This window comes from Dermacentor silvarum, chromosome 11, assembly GCF_013339745.2.
Source record: "Dermacentor silvarum isolate Dsil-2018 chromosome 11, BIME_Dsil_1.4, whole genome shotgun sequence".
NCBI classification, from domain to species: Eukaryota; Metazoa; Arthropoda; class Arachnida; order Ixodida; family Ixodidae; genus Dermacentor; species Dermacentor silvarum.
Window position 1 is genome coordinate 82,496,822 of NC_051164.1, and position 25,165 is coordinate 82,521,986.

At 46.6% G+C, this 25,165-nt stretch overlaps 1 protein-coding gene across 1 annotated transcript in view; it reads left to right on the forward strand.

Moving 5' to 3' along the window:
• The first annotated feature begins 4,327 nt into the window (after positions 1 to 4,327).
• LOC119433437 (apolipophorins-like) overlaps positions 4,328 to 25,165 on the forward strand; it is a 77,503-nt gene continuing 56,665 nt past the window's right edge. Inside the window, 5 exon segments of the mRNA XM_037700643.2 lie at positions 4,328 to 4,608; positions 19,417 to 19,455; positions 20,334 to 20,479; positions 21,672 to 21,893; positions 23,644 to 23,799. Coding sequence (XP_037556571.1) covers positions 4,554 to 4,608; positions 19,417 to 19,455; positions 20,334 to 20,479; positions 21,672 to 21,893; positions 23,644 to 23,799 — 618 coding nt within the window. The 5' untranslated portion in view covers positions 4,328 to 4,553.

The following is a 25,165-nucleotide window of genomic DNA, read 5'->3' on the forward strand; positions in this document are numbered from 1 at the left end:
ATTTATGTAGCGCGCATTGAGCAACAGAAAGCTGTATCGAGAGTTTCTCATGTTGCTCTACAATCTTCTCATTGACATTTTGATAATTAGGACAGTACTTCTCGAGTTAGATAGTTAATTAAAATTACCTGATTAAATCTCTCTAACTAAAAAAATTACTGGCGGTTACTCCACTGTACTGGAAACAATACGCACTAGATTTGGTTCGCGTAACGCCGTTCCTCTTTTTATAAATCGCGCTGTGTGATAGCTGGGACACCCTGTATAGGTCTGCAGTTTCGTATGCGCCAGAGACACATGCACGAAACGGGTAAATTTGTAGCATTCAATTAACCGCTTCACCAAGCCTTCGCTTCACACAAATTCCAACATATGCGTTGGATCCGCATGATGTATTTTTGCAACGTTTACGCCATGTTTCCAGGAAAATGTACAAATTTGGAAGCCTTAAAAGCATTCAATGGCTATCAGTGACTGTTGGGTGTGCACGAATGCTCTGGCGCGCGCGCGCGTCTGCATATCAGCTGGACTCGACGACGAGAAGGCTGCTTGCACAACTTCTCTGCCCTTGACGACTACGGAAGCTGGCCGGGACATTTCACTCCTCTCTCTCTCTTTTTTTGCATCTTTATTTATTTATTTATTTTTTGCATTTACCGGGGCGGCCTCCTCGGGTTCATCGCTGCGCGCGATGTGCACTGTGCTGCCGGCAGGCCGGCCACACGCCCGGAAACAGTGCTGACGAAATTATCGGAGAAAGCCGGCGCGAGATTACGTAGCCGGGCCGGCTGTGCGGCTGCCGAGGTGCATGCATGCTTCAGCTACGGGGATGTGGCAAACGTGCCCCCCCCCCCCCCCCCCCCCCCCCACGTGTCTCGTAATGCACGCGACGCGTAAACATTTTCGTCGTTTGGCGTTTACTTCGAAAATTTCAGTCGGTGAACCAAGGTTAGACATGACAGACCGTCACCTGTAGAAATGCGCAAGCCCGCGAGGAATAAACCAAAAATATATCGCAGATGCCAAGCATCTGTCGCGTCTTAAATAGCCAAAGTTAATCAGGGACAAACAAAAGTCGTAGTCTCGGACAGTTGCCCAATGGCTGGCATGTATGGGCTGTCGCGCGCTCTTTTGTTACGTCATACAAGATAGAAGGGGCCCTGATAGACGCTTGAGGGGCCTCTATCACGTGATAGAGGGGGCCTTAATTGAAAGCCTCGAGTGAGACATAACGACGTTTTATGCGAGATTGTGGGCTCCCTGCTGCTCGCGGGGCAATAATATTTGACCTGCATGTTCGCGGTAGCATTGTCAGCAAATCACGAATGCTTTCTTACCGTTTAAAAACGTTCTGCAATTACACTTGAAGGGACCTTCGACAGTATCAGTGCATTAAGCACCTCTTTCTACTCGCCACGTAACCGCTTTCTACTCTACCACGTAACCAGCTACCCATACTTCACACACATACATCCCCCCCCCCCCCCCACTTTTCCAGTCCTAATGCAACGCATAAAAAAAAAGAAAAAAAAAGAGAAAAATATTGTTCTCTGTGATGCAAGGAAACAGTGTTTCTACAAGGCCCTGCAGAAGTATAAGTTGCTGGGTTGGTTGATGGTTGCTTAAGGACATCAACAATGCTCGGCGCTGGTCGGCGGTTCGATTCCCGACTTCTATGGCCGCATTCTGCTGCAGCGGAAATTCACAGGCGATTGTGTACTGTTTGCACGTTATTAAACCAAGCTCGTCAAAATTTAATGGGCTTTGCATCCCATTCATCAATGAATCTGTAGCGGCGGCGCAATAGTCAAAGAAAGCACTTCTCTTGCAGGTTACGATGGGGATGTACTGAATTTACTTATCACTGAGTGCTACTATTTTAGGCATTAAACGCTCACGGTACCCAGTATCGCCGGCTTTTTCGCATCTTCGCCCCCGAGAAAGTGCGAGATAATGACCGCCATCCTCGCGCGATGCTACTCTGCCTTTCCTCAACATCGGTTCCGTCGCTAACTTTGAAGCCTGGTCCAAAAATAGTGTGATAACACTTGCGATCAGTATACTTGAAACAGCCTTGCGTACACTGTATACCATAGAGACAACCTCGCGTGCAAATACTTGGGACAACCTTGCGTACAGTATACTTGAGGCAATCTTATGTACTGTATACCTTTAGACACGTTCTACTCCGCGGGCCGCTGTGTATGGCGCGGCCACGCGGGCCCTACCTTGAAAGCGATGCGCGACGGGGACAGAGTGTGCTGACAGCTTCGTGTGTGCTGTGTTGTCGCCGCTTAGTTCGCGTTGAAGCGAGAGGCAGCATGAAGGTCAATTCGCTCGCTGCTGCGGCCGCGCTTCCTCACTCCAGCGTTTTGACAGCGAGTGGGCGCGTTCATAGAGGGAGATGTGTTCATGCTTGCTTGTGCGCGCGTGACACCATACCTGTTAATTTAGTTAGTAAGCTAATGTTCACGAGTTTATACGGCCGATACGACTGCTTTCCTTATTTTGTATAGTTGTCTACTAATATGCGATCGCAATCGATGCTTCGTCTTTCGGGCGAAACTGCGACTTTTTATAGTAACCGCAACTGTGACGAAATGTGAAATAGCGCAGAAAAATGTAAATAGGAAGCGTACGAAGTGTGTATGGAACGTTCGTCCATATGTATGCTTTCGAGCTAAAGTTCTAAGCCCACGGCATCATCAAAATTTTAGTTTTTTTTCTCTAGCCCAGCCGTGCAACCTCGAGTTGTATCGATAATTGCATTGGTCGAACAGGCGTAAGCTTGTTCAATTTATGTCAGCCGACATGATCAAGCTGTGAAGAGAAAGTTTTTTTTTAAAGGCACCATTGGTCTCCAAATTCGCCTGAGTACAGGGACATGCCTCTGGAGAAGTTCATGAGAACTTCTGATAACTTCATGTTTACACCTAAGCTGTCCGGCATGCAGACGAGATTGGACACGAAGACATTATTCCAGCAAACAAGGTCCATCTCCAATGAATACTGAAACCATGAATTCACTTTGGCGATCTTCTTTACTCAGAACGCTGAATTTCTTTCAGCTTAAGAAAGAGATAACGACATTCTTTAATGGATGCTGGAGACGTTTGCCTGGTCGTACGCCTTGCGTATAGTACTACACCAGATGTTAGATGTAATACTTGAAATTACCCATTCATAAATATTTCGCACTACACAAGCACACACAACCGCAAGCAACTAGAATGATCGATGCCAGTGTCCCAGTGGAAGACAAAGAGATTCTTTGTTTACAGCACTGCTGTAATATCTAAGTACATGGTACAGCTCAACGTGCACATTTTTATTCATTTAACAGTTTTGGTTGGCGCTTGGATTCGCTATACAATAGTAGTGCCCCGAAATAATACTATGTCATTGCCATGGTGCGTATCCGGAATCAACTTGTGGCATTCTCGTTAGCATCAGTCTTTCCGTATTTTCTCGCGGAATCATCGTTTAAGGGCCGAGTGCACGGCCCGGTTCCCGTTTATCGATTCGTTGGTAGACATAATCGGCGTGAACGTCTTACGTCGTTGCGTAAGAGTTGCGAAACTTTTAGGTGGCAGCGTATTGCTCTTTTTCTTGCCCCCGTACTACTCTGTATCGAGAATGCATTTCGATAAGTCACTATCTATTCTTGAGCTTTGCTCCTTAACCTCGTCCGATTATGTAGCCCGCACGTTTCCCGATATTTACTTTTCGGGCGATGTCTTTTCTGAAGCCAAATAGACGGAAGACATGGCAACGCTTGTATTTGAAAACTTTAAGCAACACTAGCTCTGTTCAAGTATAAACGAGATAAGGAATATGCGACAAGCACCCTACTACAAACTCTTATACACATTGTTTCACTTTGTAAGAGGATTCACACGCGTACAGGAACAGGAATCCTGCGAGGATTTGGTGTCAATCCTCCGGCTAGCGCCCGGCTTACTACGTAACAACTAAAAACAAGACCCAAGCGTTGAGAGGGCCAGAGACGATAAAGTCAAGCCGCGCGCCAACTTTGGGTTACTGAACTCTCTCGAGTTCCCTGCACAGGGGTGGGGTTCGTTGAAGGCTCGAGCGCGGGGCCTTTCGGCTGCGCTATCTTGCACCGTCTTGAGGAAGCGGCAAAAGAAAAAAAAAAAAAAAAGAATGGCACTGTTACGTCGATGCCACTGACCAACGAGGAGGGACTTCCCGCGGCCACGTGACCGCCGAACTGGCCAATGGCGGCCTTCGCGCGTACCGAGACCGTCTCTCTCGGCGCGTTTTAAAAGCCGCCGGCTCGACGACTGCGGCGGCCGTGATTGAATCGAGAGCATCCTTGTTTGGACATGCCCGAGTAAGCCGCGTTGCGCAAGCCAGCAGCTCCGTCGACGACTCCGACTACACGGGAGCCGACGCGAGCGCCGTCTTCGCGCCTAGCGGCCGCACGAGTCGACACCCCCCCCTCTCGGAGAGGGTCCTGCGGAGTGTGATAGCGGCAAGGGATAAGTGGCTGCGAGCCGGCTGCGTGTGGCTCAGTGGACCTTTGAAGCACCATGCTGATCAGGCTCCTCGCACTGTCCTGCTGGGCAGTGGCTACCTGCTACGCAGGTGAGTACCCAGATGCACCGGCGATGGTTCTTGTTCTCTAAGCTCGACGGATATCCTGAGGCGTGGACGACCAGGAAAGCGGTCATTAAGCAATTAAGAAGCATATTTTAGGAAACATTTACGGCCCTTCTCGTGGTCGAGGTTCCAGGCAGATTCGTGATCAGCTCCTGTGGCTTAGAAGACTAGTGACACGGCTAATCAGTACTGCGGAATGGCAAAACGCCGCCCCGGAAAGGCGGTGGTTGGTCGTGGATTCGATTCCCGAGCCAGGATGAATTTGTCTTCGACTGCGCAGCTTTCTTTCTGAGAAACTCTCCCTTTATAGTTTCGTGCTGCTCTCGAGTAGATTACATTTTTTTTTCACGAGGACACTTGGCAGTGCTGTCTAAATTGCAGCAGAATTGATATGAGGCGTTGGTGAACGAAAGATTCCGACTCGAGTCACGGACAAAAAGAATTAGTACAACGGGTTCAACGTAGAATTTCGTTAATTTCTGGGATTCTCGTTCGGAGAGTGCTTTTACTCTGGAAGCGAGGCCAACGTGGTCAGAGTGTGTCTGGCCCAGAATATGCTCCGATGTCATAAAAAGAATGGTTCAAAACGATGCACCCTTTCCATAGTTTCTTTTTAGATTCCCGAGTGACTTTGATATGTGATTTCAGGAGGCACTGAGTCGCACTTCTCAGTGCGGTTGGAAAGGGAAGAAAAAACGTAGGCTAACAAAAGAAGATTACAGACCTGCGCCTACATAGCACTTCAGCCAACTGTCCGATGTACGGCTATATGAATGTGGCAAGCGCTATAGCATTTATTTTGCAGAAAGCGCCAAAATGCAGGAGATATAACTGATTTTCTGTGACTCGAAGCTGTACCATCCCACCTGAAACAAACCATGTGAGAACGTGTCCCTGCCTCAAGCTGCCTCAAGTTGCCTGCTAACTGTCGATGTATTTGGGGAAAAAAAAATTGAACCATTATCACCCTTGTTCATGGTCTTCATGGACAACTACTGGGGCACCACGGAATAGGGTAAGCGGTCGAGAAGAGTTGCTTGCAACTTCGTACAGAGTGAAGGTTATAGATATTTTAGGATTACAAGGACATCGACAATGCTGATAACACCAAAAAGAGGCTACGAAGACTGCACCAAGTATACTGTTTCGAGTTTCAAATACTTATCAAAACTTGTGATAGTATGGCTGAGTGTACCTGTGGACCAAAAGCCTTTCTTGAAGTTCCACGCTCATTCCGTTCCTTTGATTCACTATTTAAGGTTGTATAGTTCTGAAGCACGCCTGTATTAGATTGGCACTGTTAAGGATCAACGAAAAACTCAGTTATTACACTGTGTTGTCTTTGTGCTCACACTTCGCAGTAAGTTCTCTATTTGCTCAATTCAGTAGCAATCATAGTAGCGCAGTGGTCGAAGAGATAATGGTAAAAAAAAAAAGAAATCATTGCTCATGTTTAAGACGAACTTCGCTCCGCTCATTCACTTGCACGCTAGCTGACATGTGCAGCGAATGAAATGAGATAAGCTGAATCGCCATTAAATTTTATGTGAGCATCAGAGCTCTCACGCTTCATAAGCAAGGGCATAACGTTGAACAGGTGTAAAACAGCCAGTAGCTATTCGTAACACCATTTCCCTGATAAGCCTACTTCACACTTCAGGCTGTGCAGCTTACGAGCACGCTTTTAGGTGTACCACTATGCGAGAGCACTGTTCTGACTTAACTGAGGTGGTGTTTTCGAAAGAGAGAAGCTCCTTTGGGTTTTCATATCTTTATACCACACTTCACATTCTCTCACTATTTTCAAGGTTGGGTGTAGAAGATGTTAGTACATGAAAAAAGCAATGTCAGCTTCTTGAGCCGACGAGAAGACACACACACACACACATGCACACGCACACACACACACACACACACACACACACACACACACCACACACACACACACACACACACACACACACACACACCACACACACACACACACACACACACACACCACACACAACACACACACACACACACACACACACACACACACACACACGCACGCACGCGCGCGCGCGCGCGCAATCTCAAGTTCAACACAAAGAATACGGCGCCAGCTTACCTGCTATGACGTCTACGTAAAAACAGTCCCGTCGCGGTGCCAGACCATTTGACCTAAGCATCAGCTTTCAAGCCGTAGAACAAACGCAGAATAAAGAAGAAGAAAAAGAAAGAACCCTTCCAGATTTATGCAAACATGATTAGATTATGCATTAAAAGCATTGGAGCTGTGTATGGGAGTTCTCACGTGTTTCGGAAGTCATAGATGTCTGTTTTGCCACTGCCCGACAATCTACCTAAGTGTTAGCAAACGCTTCACTACATGCGGTGCAATTAATTTGCTATATCCGAGGTTAGTACTTTTATACTCTTGGCTATGCGATACATGTTCCTGTATGCTTCGCCGGCTCTACAGCTCTGGCTTCGCTCTGTACATTAGGCATGTACCTCCTCTGTGTACTGACCACGTCGCTATACACGTCGCTGCCACATGAAAGCCGTTGTATAACTCCCCCACACAACTCCATTATAAAAGGAGTCAAAACGACGGCTGACTCCGTTCGGAAAAGGAAGGAGTCAAACCGTTGGCGGACTCCTTTGCACAGCAATATGGCCCTGGAATGGAATCTGCAGCTTGCGTCAGTCAATTCACGAGCGTGATCGTTCGGTGAACACGAAACTACACGCCGTGCATTCCTCTGCGTCGGAGAGCATCTTATGCTAAGTATTCAGCACAGTATCGAGCGTAGCCCACTGTTGCCACAGCTACTGAGTTTTTTTTCTTCAAAGATTCGGGGATATAGCTTCGGAATTTACAGATTTTTGGCATCTTCCAGAAAAATAATAACGAATTTTACACCTTTTTCTGTAGATAACTACTAAAACGTGATCGACTTTTACTGGGCACGAGCAACGAAAGATGTGTGTTTTTTTGTATTTTTGGACTAGAGTGTAGTCCCAGACACACTTTACACTTCAGGCTTCAGGTACCAACTGTCATCTGAGGCCCTTCCAAAACTGATTTGAAGGTTCGAACAAGATGTCTTTTTATTGGTTATGCTGTTCAAGATTCCCTGTGTTGCATGTGGTTTCTCAATGCGCGTTACTGCTTCGCAGACGACACATTGTGGAACGAACAATAAGCACTGCATCTGTGACGGCAATAACTTCGTTTAAGATACCTCATTCGCCAGCATAAAGTGGCTTGATTTGTACTGAATGCTGAATGAAGCGAAAGTTTACTACTACTACTACTACTACTACTACTACTACTACTACTACTACTACTACTACTACTACTACTACTACTACTACTACCCGTAGCGACACTGGCGTACCCTCGAAGCCCGCATCAGATCTCATAAATTCTACCTTGTAACAAAGGGAGTCATTGCAACACCTTTTGAGAGAGTAAGACCACGTTCAACTCCATATTCTAGAGTTCCAGCACTCCGCATTGGAGAACGTTCAATCCGATTGGGTACAAAGGGAGTGAACTAGCTCCGACGAGGAGCATAAATACTCCCAACTTTCCTAAGGGTGTTCTCGTGGAATGAATGGTTACTCCCGCGGGTAGTTCTAAGCTAAAAGCACTCCCTTTGTTCACAGAGTGTAGTATTTCTGCGCCAGATCATAGCTTTTAATCATTTGATTGATTACTTCATGGAATAGAACACACACGCTTATCTTCATCGCAAGGATAAATATGTAACCTTCCAAAGGCGGTGTTAAAACGTCCCAAAGCGACTGTAGTGGAGGACTCCGGACGTTTTTCTTGTTTTTTCTTCCTTTATTTCACAACTTGAAGGGGGTAGGGGAGGGGGGGGGGAGTTCTCTAATGTGCACAGTAAGATTGGCGCAAAATATTCTGGCAATGTGCCCCCATTGGAATGCAGCCAGAGTGGCGGGGAATCGAACCCGAAACCTAGTGCACATCACTATATAACTCCATTCTCACTGAGAGCGCCGTGCACTGTGGCGGGCTCACAGCACTGTAGTGAAATGGGGGATTAAGATATTTGTGACCTCATTTCTGTGATAAGCAGGCACTGCATGCAAGCTCGGCCACTTCCAGGCGCCCCTCCCTCTCCTAACTTGCACGTGTATATACGGTTCACGCGCACGAGGGAACGTCGTTCTTACCCACTTAACTCTGAACTGTTGTCGTCTATCGAGACGCGACGCTTTGGCAGCCACTATACCAGCTCTCGACGCTCTATAGCGATGCCGACCGGCTCTTATTGCGGGAGCGTGGCTAGGCCAGCCGGCCGGCGACCGTTTGATGGAGATAAGGGGTCTCGACGATTGTCGCGGGGCCCGTCCACTTGTCTCTTGCCGACGTTAGCGTCGCGGTGCGCGGCTCGTGTGAAGGAATCGGCTCTTCGTTGACGGCGGTTGACAACGACGACGAAAAAAAAAAAAGAACGAAAAAGCTCTTCGATTGGTTTTGTCGCGTGCCCTTATCGGCGGCACTCGCGCGCTAGGAGACGGTGTTTGCGTCCTACCGCCGGGCTTCCTGCCTACTCGAGCAGATCATCGTATGGAAATGATGCCGCGTCATGTAAATGTCCACGCCTGCGCGGGCCTTGCGGCCCGTTAGGCGTCTGTGTGCTGCCAACATCTCCGCACACTTCCACTCGTCGTCGCCTAACGGGAATGTGTGTGTGTGTGTGTGTGTGTGTGTGTGTGTGTGTGTGTGTGTGTGTGTGTGTGTGTGTGTGTGTGTGTGTGTGTGTGTGTGTGTGTGTGTGTGTGTGTGTGTGTGTGTGTGTGTGCGTGTTTAATGGGCGTAGGGTGTTGACGCGAAGTGAGACACCCGCTGCGAAAGACGCGCGAACGAAACTTTAGTGCAAACGACACTTTGATGCAAAGAACGCGTGTAAGGGTGATACAGGGATACGTACGCGCTGCGGGCTGAACGCAGTAGCTTTTGTACAGACGTGCACTTTCACGTAATGCGACCACCTCTCTCTTAAGTGAACCCCACAAAGTGGATACGCCATTCCACATGAAAGAAAACTGGAGCTTGTTGACTTTTATTTCTCGTCATAGAAAGCACATTCGTATATACAAAAAAAAAAAAAAAAAAAGAAGCAGCGGTAACAACTGTGTACTTAAATTTTGGTAATCGTTAAAGAACCGCACCGGTCCAAACTAATCCGCAGTCATCCGCTAAACGATGTCACTCACAGCATATGTATCGATTCGGCATACTAAGTAAACTTAAGTCAGTCGAGCAGCGTTTAATGTATGAAGGTTCCTGCGTAATATATGACGCGATGAATAACCGTGCATTAATGAGCAAATGCGAGGACGGTACGGAGTGAGTGAAGGAAAAGAAAAGCTATGCCAGGAACGCCAGTGAGAACACAGCAAGTAATACTATAAAAGTCCATTCCGATTCTTGACAGTGAAGAAATGTGCATGGCTGCGCCTAACTGCATGCAGGAAAGTAAGAGAGTCACCAGTCACGAGTCGGTGACTGCGCCAAGCGGTTTCATTGCGATGTACCTAGCCCGCTCATTCAGCTGAGTAAGTGTTTACAGCAATGCTCAACTTTGGTCTTCACTTGAACTCTATTGCGCATTGTTCACACTCTGCGCCCCCTGCAGGCTGGCAGTTTTATGGTTTTATCCTAAGCGTTAGTTTCGTTTCGGAGTCATTGAGCGTGATTTTACAGGGAGTCGTGATGCTACAAGCAGTCCTTGACGTTACAAGTAACACCGATATTACTAGCGGCCGTGATGCTACAAAGAACTGCGATGTTACAGGGGCACCACGATACCTGGCTCACAACTACTTAGCGCTGTAAAACGACAGAGAGAAATAGTTTTGACGATTTCAGTGCGTATGCGTTACAAGATTCAGGCGTGATGGTCGTTCCGCGGAAAACGTCAATAATCACAGCCTCTGTTCAGAGCTCGTGTGATTCGCTTCGGTACGGAAAAACCCGCATCTACATTTGCTTTGTCTCTCAAAGACGCGGCGCAGCATTGGCGCGTAACGCGAGCCGATTGTTACGAACGCGCAGTATAGCGCAAGTCATTCTCCTGCGTCGGCGCCGCTTGTTAATAGAGAACAGCCGCGCAGCCGAGTTTAGGAACCACAGGCGAGCTCTACGGGGCCAGTGAATCGCGTGCGAGGTTAAGTTATGCCGCGTGCTATAGGTTAAGCCTCGGCGTTGTTATGCAAACAATCAGGGATGTAGCGGCGGGGATTCCGTTCTAATTCGAATCTCCTGTATTTCCTCGATGTTTGGCCTTGAGCGCATGTTTGATAAGTCATGTTTATTATTATTATTTTTAAAAGAAACACGAAGGAGAAAAATCAGATCGAGCTGTGTTAGGAAGGTGATGTTCTTTACTAATGATAATTAAAAAAGCCGTTTTACCGTGACAGGAGGCTTCATAAGCCAGAAAAGGCGCAATGCGAAAGAACAGTGGCGACGCCACCTTGAAGTTGGCGCACTAGAACGCCGTGACGTCATCAAATTTTAAGCGGTCTTGTCGGATCTAGTTAATTGTTGTTTTTATGAAAAAAAAAACGACTACATATTGCATTCTAAAGAAGCCACAAGATCCCAAATAAGTGAGAATCCTTTGAAATTAGCGATGTCACACTGGGCCTCTTCGATTATCCGTTCCTGACAGTCTCGGACTGCCCGAGACGGTGCTTTCAGCCAATGAGCGTTGCGTAGGCAGTCGTTCGGGCAGTCCTGGACTGTCAGAGACGGATAATCGAAGAGGCCCAATTACACCACGGTGCATTGGTTTTGGCGCGAAATTCAAGAAATGAAATTTTGGGCTCCGTTTCTTTTGTCTAGTAATCAGCCTGCTACTGCGAAACAAACGAAAGTAGAGTTTTGAAAGAATGCTGTATCGGACTGCACTTATTCAGTGTCTGTGTTTAACGCCCATTTAAAGCAGGGTTCGTTGCATCTCCGGAAACAAACTGTCAGGAAATGAAGCTCCGATAAACAAAACAAACGTCTCGTTCAGCTTTTGTCGGTGAGCGAAGCATTGCGAGATGAATTGTTATGACGCGCTCCTGCTGTAAACGACGCGACGGCGGTGGTTGATTATCGAGCGGCAAGGAGTTAGTTATAAGGCGATGACAGCATTTAACTACGTCAACGTACGTTAGCGACGATCTGTGAATCAGTTGCTATTACGACTTTCGCTTTCGGGAGAGGAGGTGATTTTCTCTCGCATCAGGAACAGACACGGAGAATACCAAATTACTTGTTCCGCCAGCATCTCAAGGAAAAAGAACAAGAAACAAAAAAACAAAGGAGGAATTTATTAATGCCTTTGCCGAAACACCCCGTGGTCTTCGTGTCTGGAAGGTGGCACTTGTGTTTGTCTCAAACGAAGAAACAGAAAGAAATGATGACGTATACTAGTCATATTGGTAATGCAATTTCGCGCTACGGATTTCAATATACACTAGTTGAAAAAAGTTACTTTATGCACATTGTATGACAGACTAGCTCATGTTTCCGTGCGAGTCTATTAGAAAGACGGTAAATGAAAAAAATATAGAAAGAAAGAGATCAGAATGGAAACAAACTGGTCATCAATGGGTTACTAGCTACTTTCGTTTCCGTCGGTTAGAGTCGATAGCCCCATCGAAAAAAGAAATATGATACTCTCATATCCAATAATTCCATATGATACATAAGGGATTCTATATGAAAACCCATATGTTGCAATATATCATTTGGTATGATTGAATATGGGAGTTATGAGGGGCACGTGTAATTTTTCGACAAGGAGGTTACGTCATAGGCATGTGGGCGGTGCCTGCATCCGATGACCCCCGCAAAAAAATAGGTCGGGGTCTCCGGCCGGATGTTATTGGCGGATTTCGCGACTCTCACGACTGAAACGCACTCGTTCTTACTGCGCCCTTTTTTTCGTCACTCCGTCTCGACGCGCTGTCATCATCACGATGAGCTGTTACGTCATCATGCCTCTTTTTCTCACTTTTTACTCTTCGCTAGGACTGTTATCTTATCATTATTTTTTCTTTCCTTTCGGAGAGTTGGTACGTATATTTTATCGTATCTTTTTTTTTTAAGTTTTCCTTTCGGAATGTTGGTAGATAGGTTGGTATAGGGATAGCGAGAGACACGTGCGAAACATGCCAGCCGATTGGAGTCCTCTCGAATCCACGCAGCGCCTTGGCGCACGCATTGCCTGACGCTCGTCGCGGCCGAGGGCATTTGACTTTGAGATTGGCGCGCATCGTCGACGACCTTGCCAGCGGGAGCGGCGCGAGCGAGATATTGATACACCGATCGCCGCCCCACGACGGGCGTTAATAGACGTCCGTGCGCTTCAAGGTTGTGTGCGCCTCACCCTCGCGTGTGGCCTTCTGGGAAGAAGCCGAAACCAGGGCCTCAATGGGTGCGCTCGGGTTGAACGGTCCCGTCGGTTCGACGGGACGGCGGACATGACTCGCTGAACGTCGATGAAAACACGGGACAAACAGGCAGTTTATAGGACGGCGACACACAGGGATGTTGACGTTCGAGGAGGAGAGAGTAACGCGTGCGGCGAAAGTGGTTCTCAATTGCGGTCAGACAGCCGTGTCACTGCCATAAAGTGACTGCGGCCTTGTCATCTCACTGGACGGAAACGGGTTGCCTCAAGAGATAGAGAGAGAGAGAGAGAGAACAAGGAGAGGAAAGGCAGGGAGGTCAACCAGACGAGCGTCCGGTTTGCTACTCTGCACTTGGGGTAAGGAAAATGGGGAATAGAAAGAGGAAAAGAGGGAGAGAGTGAGTACTGAGTGCACGTGGGATGATGCACAGGGACACTATAAGCGCTGTTTCCTTTGAACTGTGCATTTTTTTCTCAGAAAGGAGCCTGGGCCGGAAAGAGCTACGAAATTAGTCAATAACTGGCAGGAATAGATAGATAGTTGGATAGATAGATAGTTGGATAGATAGATAGATAGATAGATAGATAGATAGATAGATAGATAGATAGATAGATAGATAGATAGATAGATAGATAGATAGATAGATAGATAGATAGATAGATGTATCTGACCTGCTACTCCGCAACTGGAACAAAGGGTTAGGAAAATGCAAGGATAGGAAGCGGGGAAAGTGAGGTGATGATGCAATACTATACGGCGAGTGCTAGGGATGGGAACAATGTTCGGTGCGCACACCGTGTACAGTTCTAATAGATGAGTGAGCGGGAAGTGAAAGCGTTGCACAATAGGCTACGAGCGTATTGTGCAATCAGTATTGCGCGACTGCTTGCACAATGCCGAGGAGAAGCGACGAATCTGATAAGGGAATGTGCGAACCTCCGGGCATGCGGAAATGCAGGATACCCCGAGACCTCATTGTACCACATTTATTACCCGACTGTGGAATCTGGTGTATCACGTTTCTAAAAATGCTGTTTAGGTAAAAGACTATCATATAATTCCTCGAATATTATTCATGTAAAATATTACGCTACAGAATGTGTTCACGCGATGTGCTCACAACACAGCTGAACAACATAACACGCCTTCGTAGCGTTATCCCTGTAATGCTCAACGTGTCATTCATGTTACGCCGAGTTTGACATCTGAAAATTCGAACTCTAGTGATAACTCTCGACTACGGCGCGTGCCGACTACAGGGTATAGGCCAAATTTCGTCCTGTAGGAGTACACAAAACCAACAGGTATTAACTGACTACTTCTAAATTGCAGAATAAGTGCACCTGTGAAGCAAGAGGAATGGTTAACTGAGAAGTCGGAATAACTCAACCTAAGCTACAAGAGAGAGAGAGAGAGAGAGAGAGAAATAGAAGAGAGGAAAGGCAGGGAGGTTAACCCGACGCACGTCCGGTTTGCTACCCTGCACTGGGGAAAGGGGGTATAGGGATGAAAAGAGAGAGAAAGAAATAGAGAGAGCACAGTTTCGCGCTAACCTAAGCTACAAAAGAGACATTAAAGAATGGGAGAAAAAAATATCTGCGTTAAAGAGTTCGCACTAGACAGAATTTGAAATGAATGGGGAAAAAATGCTTACACGGTAACCGTCCAGTTTCACGCAGCAGATGAAAAAATATCACATGTGAAATGCCTGTGGCTTAAGCTTAATCTCACTTAAGCTTAGTTGTCACTGTTGTTGTTGACATCTTATAGGAATGGCGCGTTTCTATAACGAGTTATTGGCCAAGAATCGCCCGAACTTCTTATGCGCAGCACAGTTCTTAACTACCGGCACCTTTTTCTCTTGCCTCGCTGAGCAAAGGTATCGCTTTCTCAAATTTTTTTCTTACATTTGCGATGCACAAAATGCCGCATTTACGTCTGCCTAGCTTGCAATAGCAACGCGTTCACAGTGCAAGCTCGCTGCTTGGTATTGTTCGCGGCAGTAGCTTAGGGTGTGATCGTGCAGAACGTGTCGTCATCATTACGTCATTTCAGGGTTCATTGCGGCAGCGGCAAGCACGTTTTAAACGTGTGGATGCTGTTCAATTGCAATGTGAACGCGGCTGGCAGGCAATGCAAAAAAAAAAAAAATACGATGAATATGGCGACGGTAGTGGTGTTGGTGGTATTGCTAAAGGCTGGAATAACCTGGCAAACGGCGCCGGTAATAGGGTGTCCAAATACAGCGCGTCTAGCGACCGCTTCCTCGGAGTAACGGAAAAAGATCTCGGAGCCGATGCTTTTGCAAACTGTTTGCGCCGGCAATAAATAAGTTTGCGCCAGCAATGTCAGCAGAGTGTGCGACACCTCTTAGCGCACCTCTATATACGCTGTGCTTCCAATAAGACTAACTATTCTACGCGTGCTTGTGGAAACCCTATTCTTTCCATGTTGTCCAGAAGCCGCTTCTTTTAATCTCAAAAGTGCTGGAAGGATTGGCCGACAGATTGTTACATTTAACATTGAGGTATTGCCATAGATGGACAGTCAAACGTGGCACAACCAAGTCAGATATAAATAGCACACGATATACCTGCGTCGCATCAACGCTCTCAGTGTTCGTAAAGTCGACTGTCAAGGCTTTAATTCTCTATCAAACCCGAGAAAAGAAGCTTTGTCACCGTTACGTTACCAGGTGCGTTAGGGGTAACTGTTGGCAACTTGAATTTCGGGACTCCCAAGACAATCGGCCCACAACATTGCTCTAACAGAGCAAGAAAGTTATCGCCTATTTATTCGTTTCTCATGAAGGGCTCCAGCATGGTACATTAACATCACACTTGAGTGGGGAGGCGAGGCTTCAAAAAAGACACTGATAGATGGCATAGTTTCGGATTGACGACGACCATCGTCCCTGTTTTGAATGTTCAAGGTTCGGCCTGTATACCTAAATGGATAGATAGTTTATTTCCATTATTGTTGACGCCATAGACTTATTAACGCGTAGTAAGGCCGCGGATCAGGTCGCGGGTCAGGTGAAGCTAATAACGTCAGCCTACTTGGCGAATCCCCTCGGTGACGTAAGGCAGCTTCTTAGTGCATCTAGAGGGTGATGAATTTGGCGAAGAGCTTCGTTGTTGATAAGTCCTGACAGCACTCGCCTTAGTGATGTTGGTCTTTGTGTCCTAAACAGTGGGGACCGTCCAAAAGCGGACGCTTGCTGTTCGTGGTCACCCTTCTCGTGTGGGACCAAAGGAAAGTCAGACTTGGACTTTTTTTAGTATGCCGACCGGATATATTATCAGCGGCCTCTCAGAATCTCCTCGCTTGACACTCGCTCTCCTCTCGTCAGCATATACGCATATTTTTTTCTTCTACGAGCAAACTTAGCTCTCGCATCACGTTTCTCTCGAACAGATATCAGAGAAAAGCAAAAGCAGCCGGCAGAATCACGTGCAGCCAGCGTGAATAATTTCGAGTGCGCGCGCTTTCAATCTGAAGAGGGGACCACTCTTCCCTACTCTGCGGTCTTCCTTTTTTTATCTATCTCAAGTTCTCGCAGTTTCTCGTGACTTTCCTTCATCTATGTCTCTGTCTCTAGACCTTTTCCTCGCATTGCTATCTTTCTTTTTTTTTTTCATTTTTTCTTTCCTTTTTCCTGCATCTTTCTTCACCTCTCCAGAGAGCACGTCAGTGGAGTTCTTGCAGCAGTGAATGACGCGCGCGCATATGACAGCTGGCTGTGCAGATAATCGCTATCTCGTTGCGGTTCGCGTAGCGTGCTCGCCTCTCGTGTCGGCGGTGACGCGTCTCAAATGCCCGCATCCTACATAGCATGCCTACTTTAACGTCCACTTGACATTCTTGTCACCTTTCATCCAGCTGCGCTGCCCCCATCTCTCTCTCTCTCTTTCTTTTTTCGTTAATCTTCTACGCTTAATCTTTGTTTTTCTTGTCTCTTTTCTTTCCTCCGTGGTCACTCATCTCTTGACCCGTCTCCACATTTCTGCACCGCTCTCTCTCTTCTGGTTTCGGAGAGTTAAGAAACGCGGGGGTGCTTCTTCGAAAAGAACGCGTATCTCTGGGAAACCAGGAGGCTGTGCTTTCCGTCATCTCAAGTTTCGTGTTTTCTCAGACGCGCATGTGACGGGTGGGCTCGAGGTGAAAGTGAACGAACGCCTACAAACACACGCACACACGGTTTAGTTTGCACGCGCGCCTGCGTAAATCGTATGTAACGACAGCGAATTTTGCGTCATCCAAGATTCTTCCAACGGCTGCAAGCTTTAAAACCTCGTGGTTTATCTAGTCTCCGCAGCCTGACACAAAATTCCGGCCGCTTTTTCTCTTTTTTTTAACGTCGTAGTTTGCCCTTCGGCTTGCAAATATGTGTTGCACGTGACTGTGAAACCGTGTCTACTACGTAAAGTTCAAAACAGAGCGGAAATGTGGTCCATGAGTCAAGTTAGGCAAGTCTGGTGGCCGGTTCGAATGATGACCCACATTGTTCAGCTGACGTTGCTACCCGGGCTTTTCTATAATAGAAGCAGTGCAGGTGCAGCTAGGACAGATCGGCCAGTTCGACGAGGGGTCGTCGTTATAGAGTCGAACATGGATATATCGAATCTGAAGGGGATCACAAAAAAGTTCGATATATTGGTAATTCAATATATAAAACAAAAAAAGATTCATACAAAAATTTTCAAGGGGATTTTACTGCTGTTCGTTATACACAATAATTCGTTGTATGCGGGTTCGAGATGTCCGGCTTTCGACTCTATCTCCACTTTGCGCCGACGGACGGCGTGAAAGCCGCACTCGCGCCGAACTCTTCAGGAGCGATATCTCGTGTTAGCGTTGGTAAATGTAACGATTGTCACGGACACGCTGGTACACACGCGCAGACCCATTTTCACGCTCGATGTGCCGCGGGAAGAAATCGCCAACTCTCACAACAACGTTGCGATAGTCATCGATTGAGCGAGCGAACTGCCGAACTGGAATTGTCGTGTCAAGGCGTTGTGCAGCCGAGAACTGATGCAGGGGTTTAATCAGTTGCAAAGATCGGTGGAAAGGCGCAAGGCCTGGTGCGTACTCTTTTGGGAATGCTTGGGTGTTCGTCGCATACGAAAAAAAAAAAAACAAGCACCCTTCTGTCACTTATAGTGCTGACTGAAACCTGCGAACACTTCTAGCCACTCTCCTACGTCACTGCCCTTACTACTATAAGAAACGAGTTAGAACGCGTGTGCGTTTTCGTTTCTAGTCTAGCTGTAGCCGAGCAAGAGCAATGTGCTCAGGGGGCCAGGTCGGGAAGAATTAATGCTCCTGCAATGATGAATAGTGAGGCACTCGTAAGTAGCTTTTCTCGCGTGCTTTGATGTATTTGATTGTAGCAAAGCAAAGTTGCCATGGACATGGAAGCGTCACTCTCGCGATCATAGGCCTTAGCGAAGTCCGCTGCAGGACAATGACCCTTTGTAGTTCTCCGATAACTTCCGTTATTAGTCTGTCGAATCTGCCCAATTTTTACGAATTTCTCAGTATCATTCTAGCGCTACGCTCTTACTTTTGTCGGACACGAGACACCTCTTTTGCGTATTGCATTAGCTACTCAACTCCTAAACTTAATCTCGAATGAATTCCTATTTTGTCAAATTGTTCTCAAGTATAACCCAATCTATTCGCGATTGATTCGTAATGCACATTTCTTACTTTAAATCTGTTTTCTTTACGTCTACCTTCGTTCGTACCTGTCCTTAGCATGGTATCTGTTCTTTTTTTTTTTTTTTCAAGATTCAAGTTTCGTCGCACTCGCACTGAATGTTGAGACTTAAGAGGAGTTCACGAAAATGGGTGTAGGGGGGATTGGAGGGGTCTGGATAGTCTCTGACATGTTTCTCAATGGGTTTGCGTGATCATAGGAATAGGTGTTGTTTTCCGGGAAGCCCAGCAACACTTTTCAGTAATCAGAATGGCCATGCTTGTTACTCTGTCGCGGGTAATCACAGACCGCAAACAAATTTCTTGTCGTCTTGAGACCACGGAGCATGGAAATAAAATAGCCAGCCAGTCTTGGCCAGCCAACTCTCCGTGAATGTAGAGAATTCTCTACCAGCGTTCTGGTAGAGAATGTTTGGTTCCCGGTAGTTTTTAATCGAAGCGCACACTTGTTCGGCTGCACTGCCGTGACTCTGGCTGCAGAGTGGGAGCACGAAGACCACGTGACGATCACGTGTCGCGCAGACTCGTTTGGCTTCAATCGTTCTGTGCCAATGCTATACCTCCTAGCTTTTTTTTTCCTTCCTCCACGCTTGAAACCACGAACGGGTGCTCATCTTTTCGCTTGATTTCTCGCAGGGCCATTGCCTCAGGATGCCATCTCTAGGGATTGCAAATGTGAGTATTCCTTTACTGACTGTTACTGTACAATGTGCATTATACTAATTGTTACTGTACAATGTGCATTATACTAATTGTTACTTGTTTGGCCGGGGGGTATACACACATATACTGGAACATATACTGGTAACTGGAAGTTTAGATTTGGCCGAGAAGTGTTTAAAGGGATGCTTGGTTTTCTGGAATGACGGAATTGGGCATACGAGATGAACTGTAGCCCTTAAGCTGTTCTGAGAATTACACCTAAATATCCGGCTGTATCACCGTTTGATTGAATTGCTGCTGGGACGGATACAGCATATGTTACTATGAGGTTGGAATTGTGTTAATGATTTAATTAACGAGAATATTTCGAGGCCCAGCGGCGCCGCAATGCATCGTACCAGTTTACGCAATCAGGGCGCGTAAAAGAACCTGACATTTAAGATTATAAAACAGAGTAGCATAATACTGTTCTTGTGAGAAACTTAAAACCGAAGTTCACCGGTTACAAACACCTGATATAAGCAAAGCTCTTGGAAAACCCCACTTGCAAAACGCGTCGCAGTTGTCTCGAAAATCGACGTGCTAATTGCTCTTACAACTGAAGATCTGCGAATTGTTGCGTCAACATCTTTCTTTCTTTTTTAGAAATAAACAAAAGCGGGGACCGGAGGTGAAAATGCTGCTTTTCATTTTTTTTTTTGCCTTTTGTTGCCATAGCCGACGCGTACGCCCGTATGATTCACTAGACTGATTGGCCGGTGGAGACGGCCACATTTCGGGGGGCGACAGGCGCGTTTCGCAAGTGGCGTACCGTGAACGAACCTTGAAAGGGAAGTGTTGATTGCCAAACCAACTGTCGTAACCGGGTTCCATTTGCGTTTGTCCCGCAGCCCCGTCGCCCATGACGTCGCAACAGACGATACTGTACACGTACGTTGGTGAAAACCGCATCGAAAACCAGGACGCTCAGCATCACGTTCAAGTCAAGGCCAACGTCGAAGTCGGAGTGATCTCACCATGCATCTTTTCGTTCAAGGTATGTACGACGTCACCTTTGAAGCCCTTCTCCTGGTGTCGTCATAAACTATCGCCATAAATTCAAACGCAGACAAGTAGAAAATACTCATCGTGAAAAAAGGTAAGGCGTGCACAAGGGACACAAGAGAAGCGAACCAGACGACACAAACGTTTGTGTTGTCTGGTTCTCTTCTCTTGTGGCCGTGTCTGCACGCCCTTACCTTTTTTGCATTATGAATCCTTACCAACTAGCACAACTTTCTGTAGTGAAAAAAAAAAACAAACAAAAACAAAAAAAAAAAACTAAGGTGTATGGTTGCTTTTCCAGGTTAGAATGCATTTTTAATGATAGCCTAATTGTACGTCTGGTACTACGCTATGGTCAGAAACTGTGTGTGGTGTGATTTTACGTCGCGCTTTCATATAATAAAGCGTAACAGATGTTCTGACCATTTTCCCCCCTCGTTCTCGTTTGAATTTAGGCCGATGGTGCACGTAGGGCACAATGTAATGCGACATAATGCACAACGTAACGAGTCACGGCTTAGTAAGAGCGTCTTTCAAAAGAGGTGGTGCGCCCCAGCGGTGACAGAGAGCAGTGACACGTGTTGCATTTATTGCGAAGGTTCTGCGCGGAATGTCTAAAACAGAGCTATCGCCCACAAGGACAAAGAAAGACGTATTCTGAAGTAAAGTCAAAGAAACGATTAATATAAAGGATCGCTGAGTGTCGAGCACAAATAGTGGCACCACAAATACGGTTATAGTGTGGCTAGCCACGAATGCATCGCGCTCTGCAAACAACGGAAAACCACTCATGTGTGCCTCTGCAGCAATGCGTGAAAAACTATTCGGGAGCAATTTGCACGCTTAAAACGCAGAGATACTCTAGCAGGCAATTACTGAACCTTTCCGAACACGATCTGCTGCAAATAAAGAAATGTTAATTGTAGTGACTTGATTTAGATCATATACTTTTTTTTCAGCGTTGTGGAAGTCTGGTCACTACAGTTAACCTTTATCTTTTATTTTATATTTTATTTCTCTCTTTTATATTGTTTAAACGAAAAAAATGTCGCTAACTAACGTTCCGCAGCAAACACAGATACTGCAATTCGATTAATGAAACCTGGTAGAGCGTTTAAAGCAGACAGAGCCGACACTGTAATTTACAGTTTTATGTGGATTTTCTCCGTCCCTCTTGCGTGCAGATGGCCGACGTAGACCTGCAAGGGGTCAGCGTGGCCAACCGGTACGCCTTCAAGGAGGCCCTGGAGCGGCATCCGCTGACCATGTACATCGAAGATGGCATCGTTGGCGAGATTCGCCACGATCCGGAAGAGCTGCCGTGGGCGCTGAACGTCAAGCGGGCCATCATATCCATGATGCAGATACCACGCGTCGCGCTGGACGCCAACAGCATCATCTCCGAGGTACGGCGTATTCTTGCAAGTGGCTAAACTTGGGAGACACTTAAGCTTCGCCTTTAGACGTAGAACGCAATAGCGTTCAAAGGTCCCTGACTGCTTTTCACGCTTCCCGGCAATTGCAGCATATGCAACCGTAATCTTTACTGGGAAACGACTGCGGCGAACGCTATGCACGAAGGCGAGCTTTCTGGTTCTTTTTTTTTCTTTCTTCCGCACGGCCGGCGCCGCCGCTGCCGCAGATGCACGGAGGCGAGTGCCATCTGGTGGTGCTGCAAGGAACAGCGCCGCGCGCCGCGCTGTGATTTAAAATTTTCGATCACTGTCAATGCCGGATTTCTGCGTAACGGGAGCCCTTAAAGAAATTGCTTTAAACATGCGCATACGGTGTGCCAACATACTACGGTCGCCACCTGGCCCGATTTCAACCGGCGCAACCGTTTTTTTTTCGCTCACGGTGCTGGCTGCCGGTTCTGCCCCATGATTGCACGAGAATTTGATCATTCTCCTTGTATAGGACGGATTATAAGCTCCGTCGTAAGCGCTTCGTCGGGCGTTTGTACATAGCAGACCCCCAGATTGGCGCAAACAACGTAATTCCTAATCCCTTAAACTTCCTTGATTCTTTGAAGCATCATACGTGTTGTTGCCGACTATTCTTCCAGGTAGTGTTATGTTGATAGACTACTCATATACCTTACCAATAAACAACACAATAAAAATTTTAAGAGCGGGGGGTGGGGGGGGGATTGTAGCCAGATGGCAGGACGTCAGATATTTTTGTGATTTTCTCACTTACTCTGAATGACAAAATACTTGAAATCCGCACGTGGTTAGTAATGACATTTTTTTATTATCCATGCTAATTTTAGTTTCAAATATCGAGAAGCGTTGGAATTGTAACCTTTTATACCTATGTCTATTTGTATTTTGTTCAAGGAACGTTTCTCGGTAAGAGTAGGAGTCGAGAGGTATTTCTTCGTAGAAAAATGGGAGCAAGAAATGCTTTTTTGAGGGACGTTACCTACCATCCCTCCAAGTGTAGCAAACTTTTATACATCCTTTCAATCATTTTCAACCATGTGACGTTCGTGCTCGGCGTATCGCCACTTTGTCCTTTCTCGAAGTTTTTATTTTACTGTTTTTACATATATTATGTCTTAAAATCGTACTCCGCGTCACAGTATGCGTCTTCCGCTTAAGTTGGTTCGGTAATGCGTACGGAGTCACGAATCTGGGAGGCTCATAAGAATTGATTTGATGGGTGTTAAGCTTGTATTTATCTCGGTGTCTTTACTTTATCCTGATTCAGTCTTCGTGACATCCATCGCTGGCACCACCATTGCGCTTACCGTCAGTGATCATGTTTGCCTGGCAGAAAATGTCGCCAGAAAAGAAGCTTCAATTTTTTTCCCCCACTCAAAATTGTATCCTATAGGTGCACAGCCCGTGAGCTGTCGTGTCGTAGTCATCGCCGTTGTCGTAGCCATCGTAGGGCGAACAAGCACCGTTTCTAATTCGGGTGGTGATGTCGCAAACTACGTGTCAGGAGAAAAGAATCCCGCGCGTCTCTAGTTTTTTTTTTTTTTTTTTTTGGCTTTGTAGAGTGCTTCAAAGAGTCGAGAACAGCTCCGAGTCGTAACCCGTTGGTGGATACCGTATTCCGGGAACCCGTTTGTGGTTACGGTATTCCGGTTATACGCCGGTGTCGGTCTTTGGGCCCAAGTTTACGTCACGTTTCTCCGCGCATGCGCAGACTGACGTTTTTGGAACGTGCGAGACCCGCTACACGCCAGGCAACGTTGGCCGCACCGGTGGAACCGTGACCAAGTCCAAGAACCTGGCCACGTGCTTCGGTCGCTTCGGCAGCTCCTTGCCGATCATCTACACGCCTTACGAGTCCAAGGCATCGGTGAGTTTCAACGCGCATTTTCACACCTTCCCTCTGTTCGCTAGTGCGCCCTCTTAACAGGATACCAACTGAGAGAAGAGCATCTCTGTGTAGTTATTAGAGTTGGCTATGCTAAATGGGCAAACTGCTCTTGTTTCTTATAATAACTCGGAGGATAACTCAGGAGCGTCTGATAGCTGTAACGTCGTCTCGCCGAAGTGCCGATGACGGCGCGAACGCTCCTCCATATAGCAGTCATTATTGGGCCGGTCCTGCATAGTGATAGCACTTCAGAGAAATTTCAATGTAGGATCAATACGCGTGCCTGTTTTTAACGCGCAAGCACTATACTAGGGCTATTTCCCTCGCGAGTCTGTCTAACAAGTGACACGATGCGCTCCATAGGTATGCATGTCAGCCTATGAAGATATATATATATATATATATATACACTGTTACGGGAAGGAAGAAGCGTACTGGTATTTACAGATGGGTTGTAATGGCTGCGTAGAGAAGCGAAACCCAGAATCTTCTTTGTCGTCTCGCAGGGCACCAACCATGTCCTCTTCTTCCCACAGTACATATTGTGACATTATATATATATATATATATATATATATATATATATATATATATATATATATCAGTGAAGCGTGGAATCACGGGATCCGGCAGAGAAATAGTTCAAAGAATAGAAGCACGTAGGATAAAATAAAACTACTGGCGTACCGGCCGCTTGACAGGCCTGCGTCGGATGAAGGCTCCGAAGAAGGCCGGTCCCGCGGCTGAAACGTCAGTAAAGCCCCGTTATTTTTTGTCCTACGTGCTCCTAACACCCAGCCGGGAACCTCAGCCTTCCTCAAATTTATGTGACGGGTTTTCATGACGTCACGGATCTTGGGAGTATCCGCTTGGCAGGAGGACATTGGAATTTAAACATACAGTGCTTCAGCCCAGTAATGTTCTAAATTTTCGAACAGAAGGCGCGGGAAGTATAGCGCCCTTCGAGACCAAACAACTGACACTGCACGATAAACTGGTAACGGAGCGATCAAAGTAAAGCGCTGCCTACATAAGCGATCTCGGAAAGCTTCCACACTCGCTCTGCGTGTGATGTTTAGTTTCGTCTCAATATCTATTTATTGTTGTGGACAGTAATAAAACATAGAAGTGAGAATAAGACACTTCGAGTTTGCATATTATCTTTTAATCTAACTCGCAAAATATAACGTCGCTATAGGTTTGAAGCTATATCATTCAAAGAATTAGGAGGTTCGCCCGAAGGGCAAAGCATGGACAGCGATAGCACTGAGGTTCGTGCTTAAACTCATCGGGCGGTGTTCTATTACTATATGCCTAACTAGTACTCACGCGGTCTTGGCTAGTT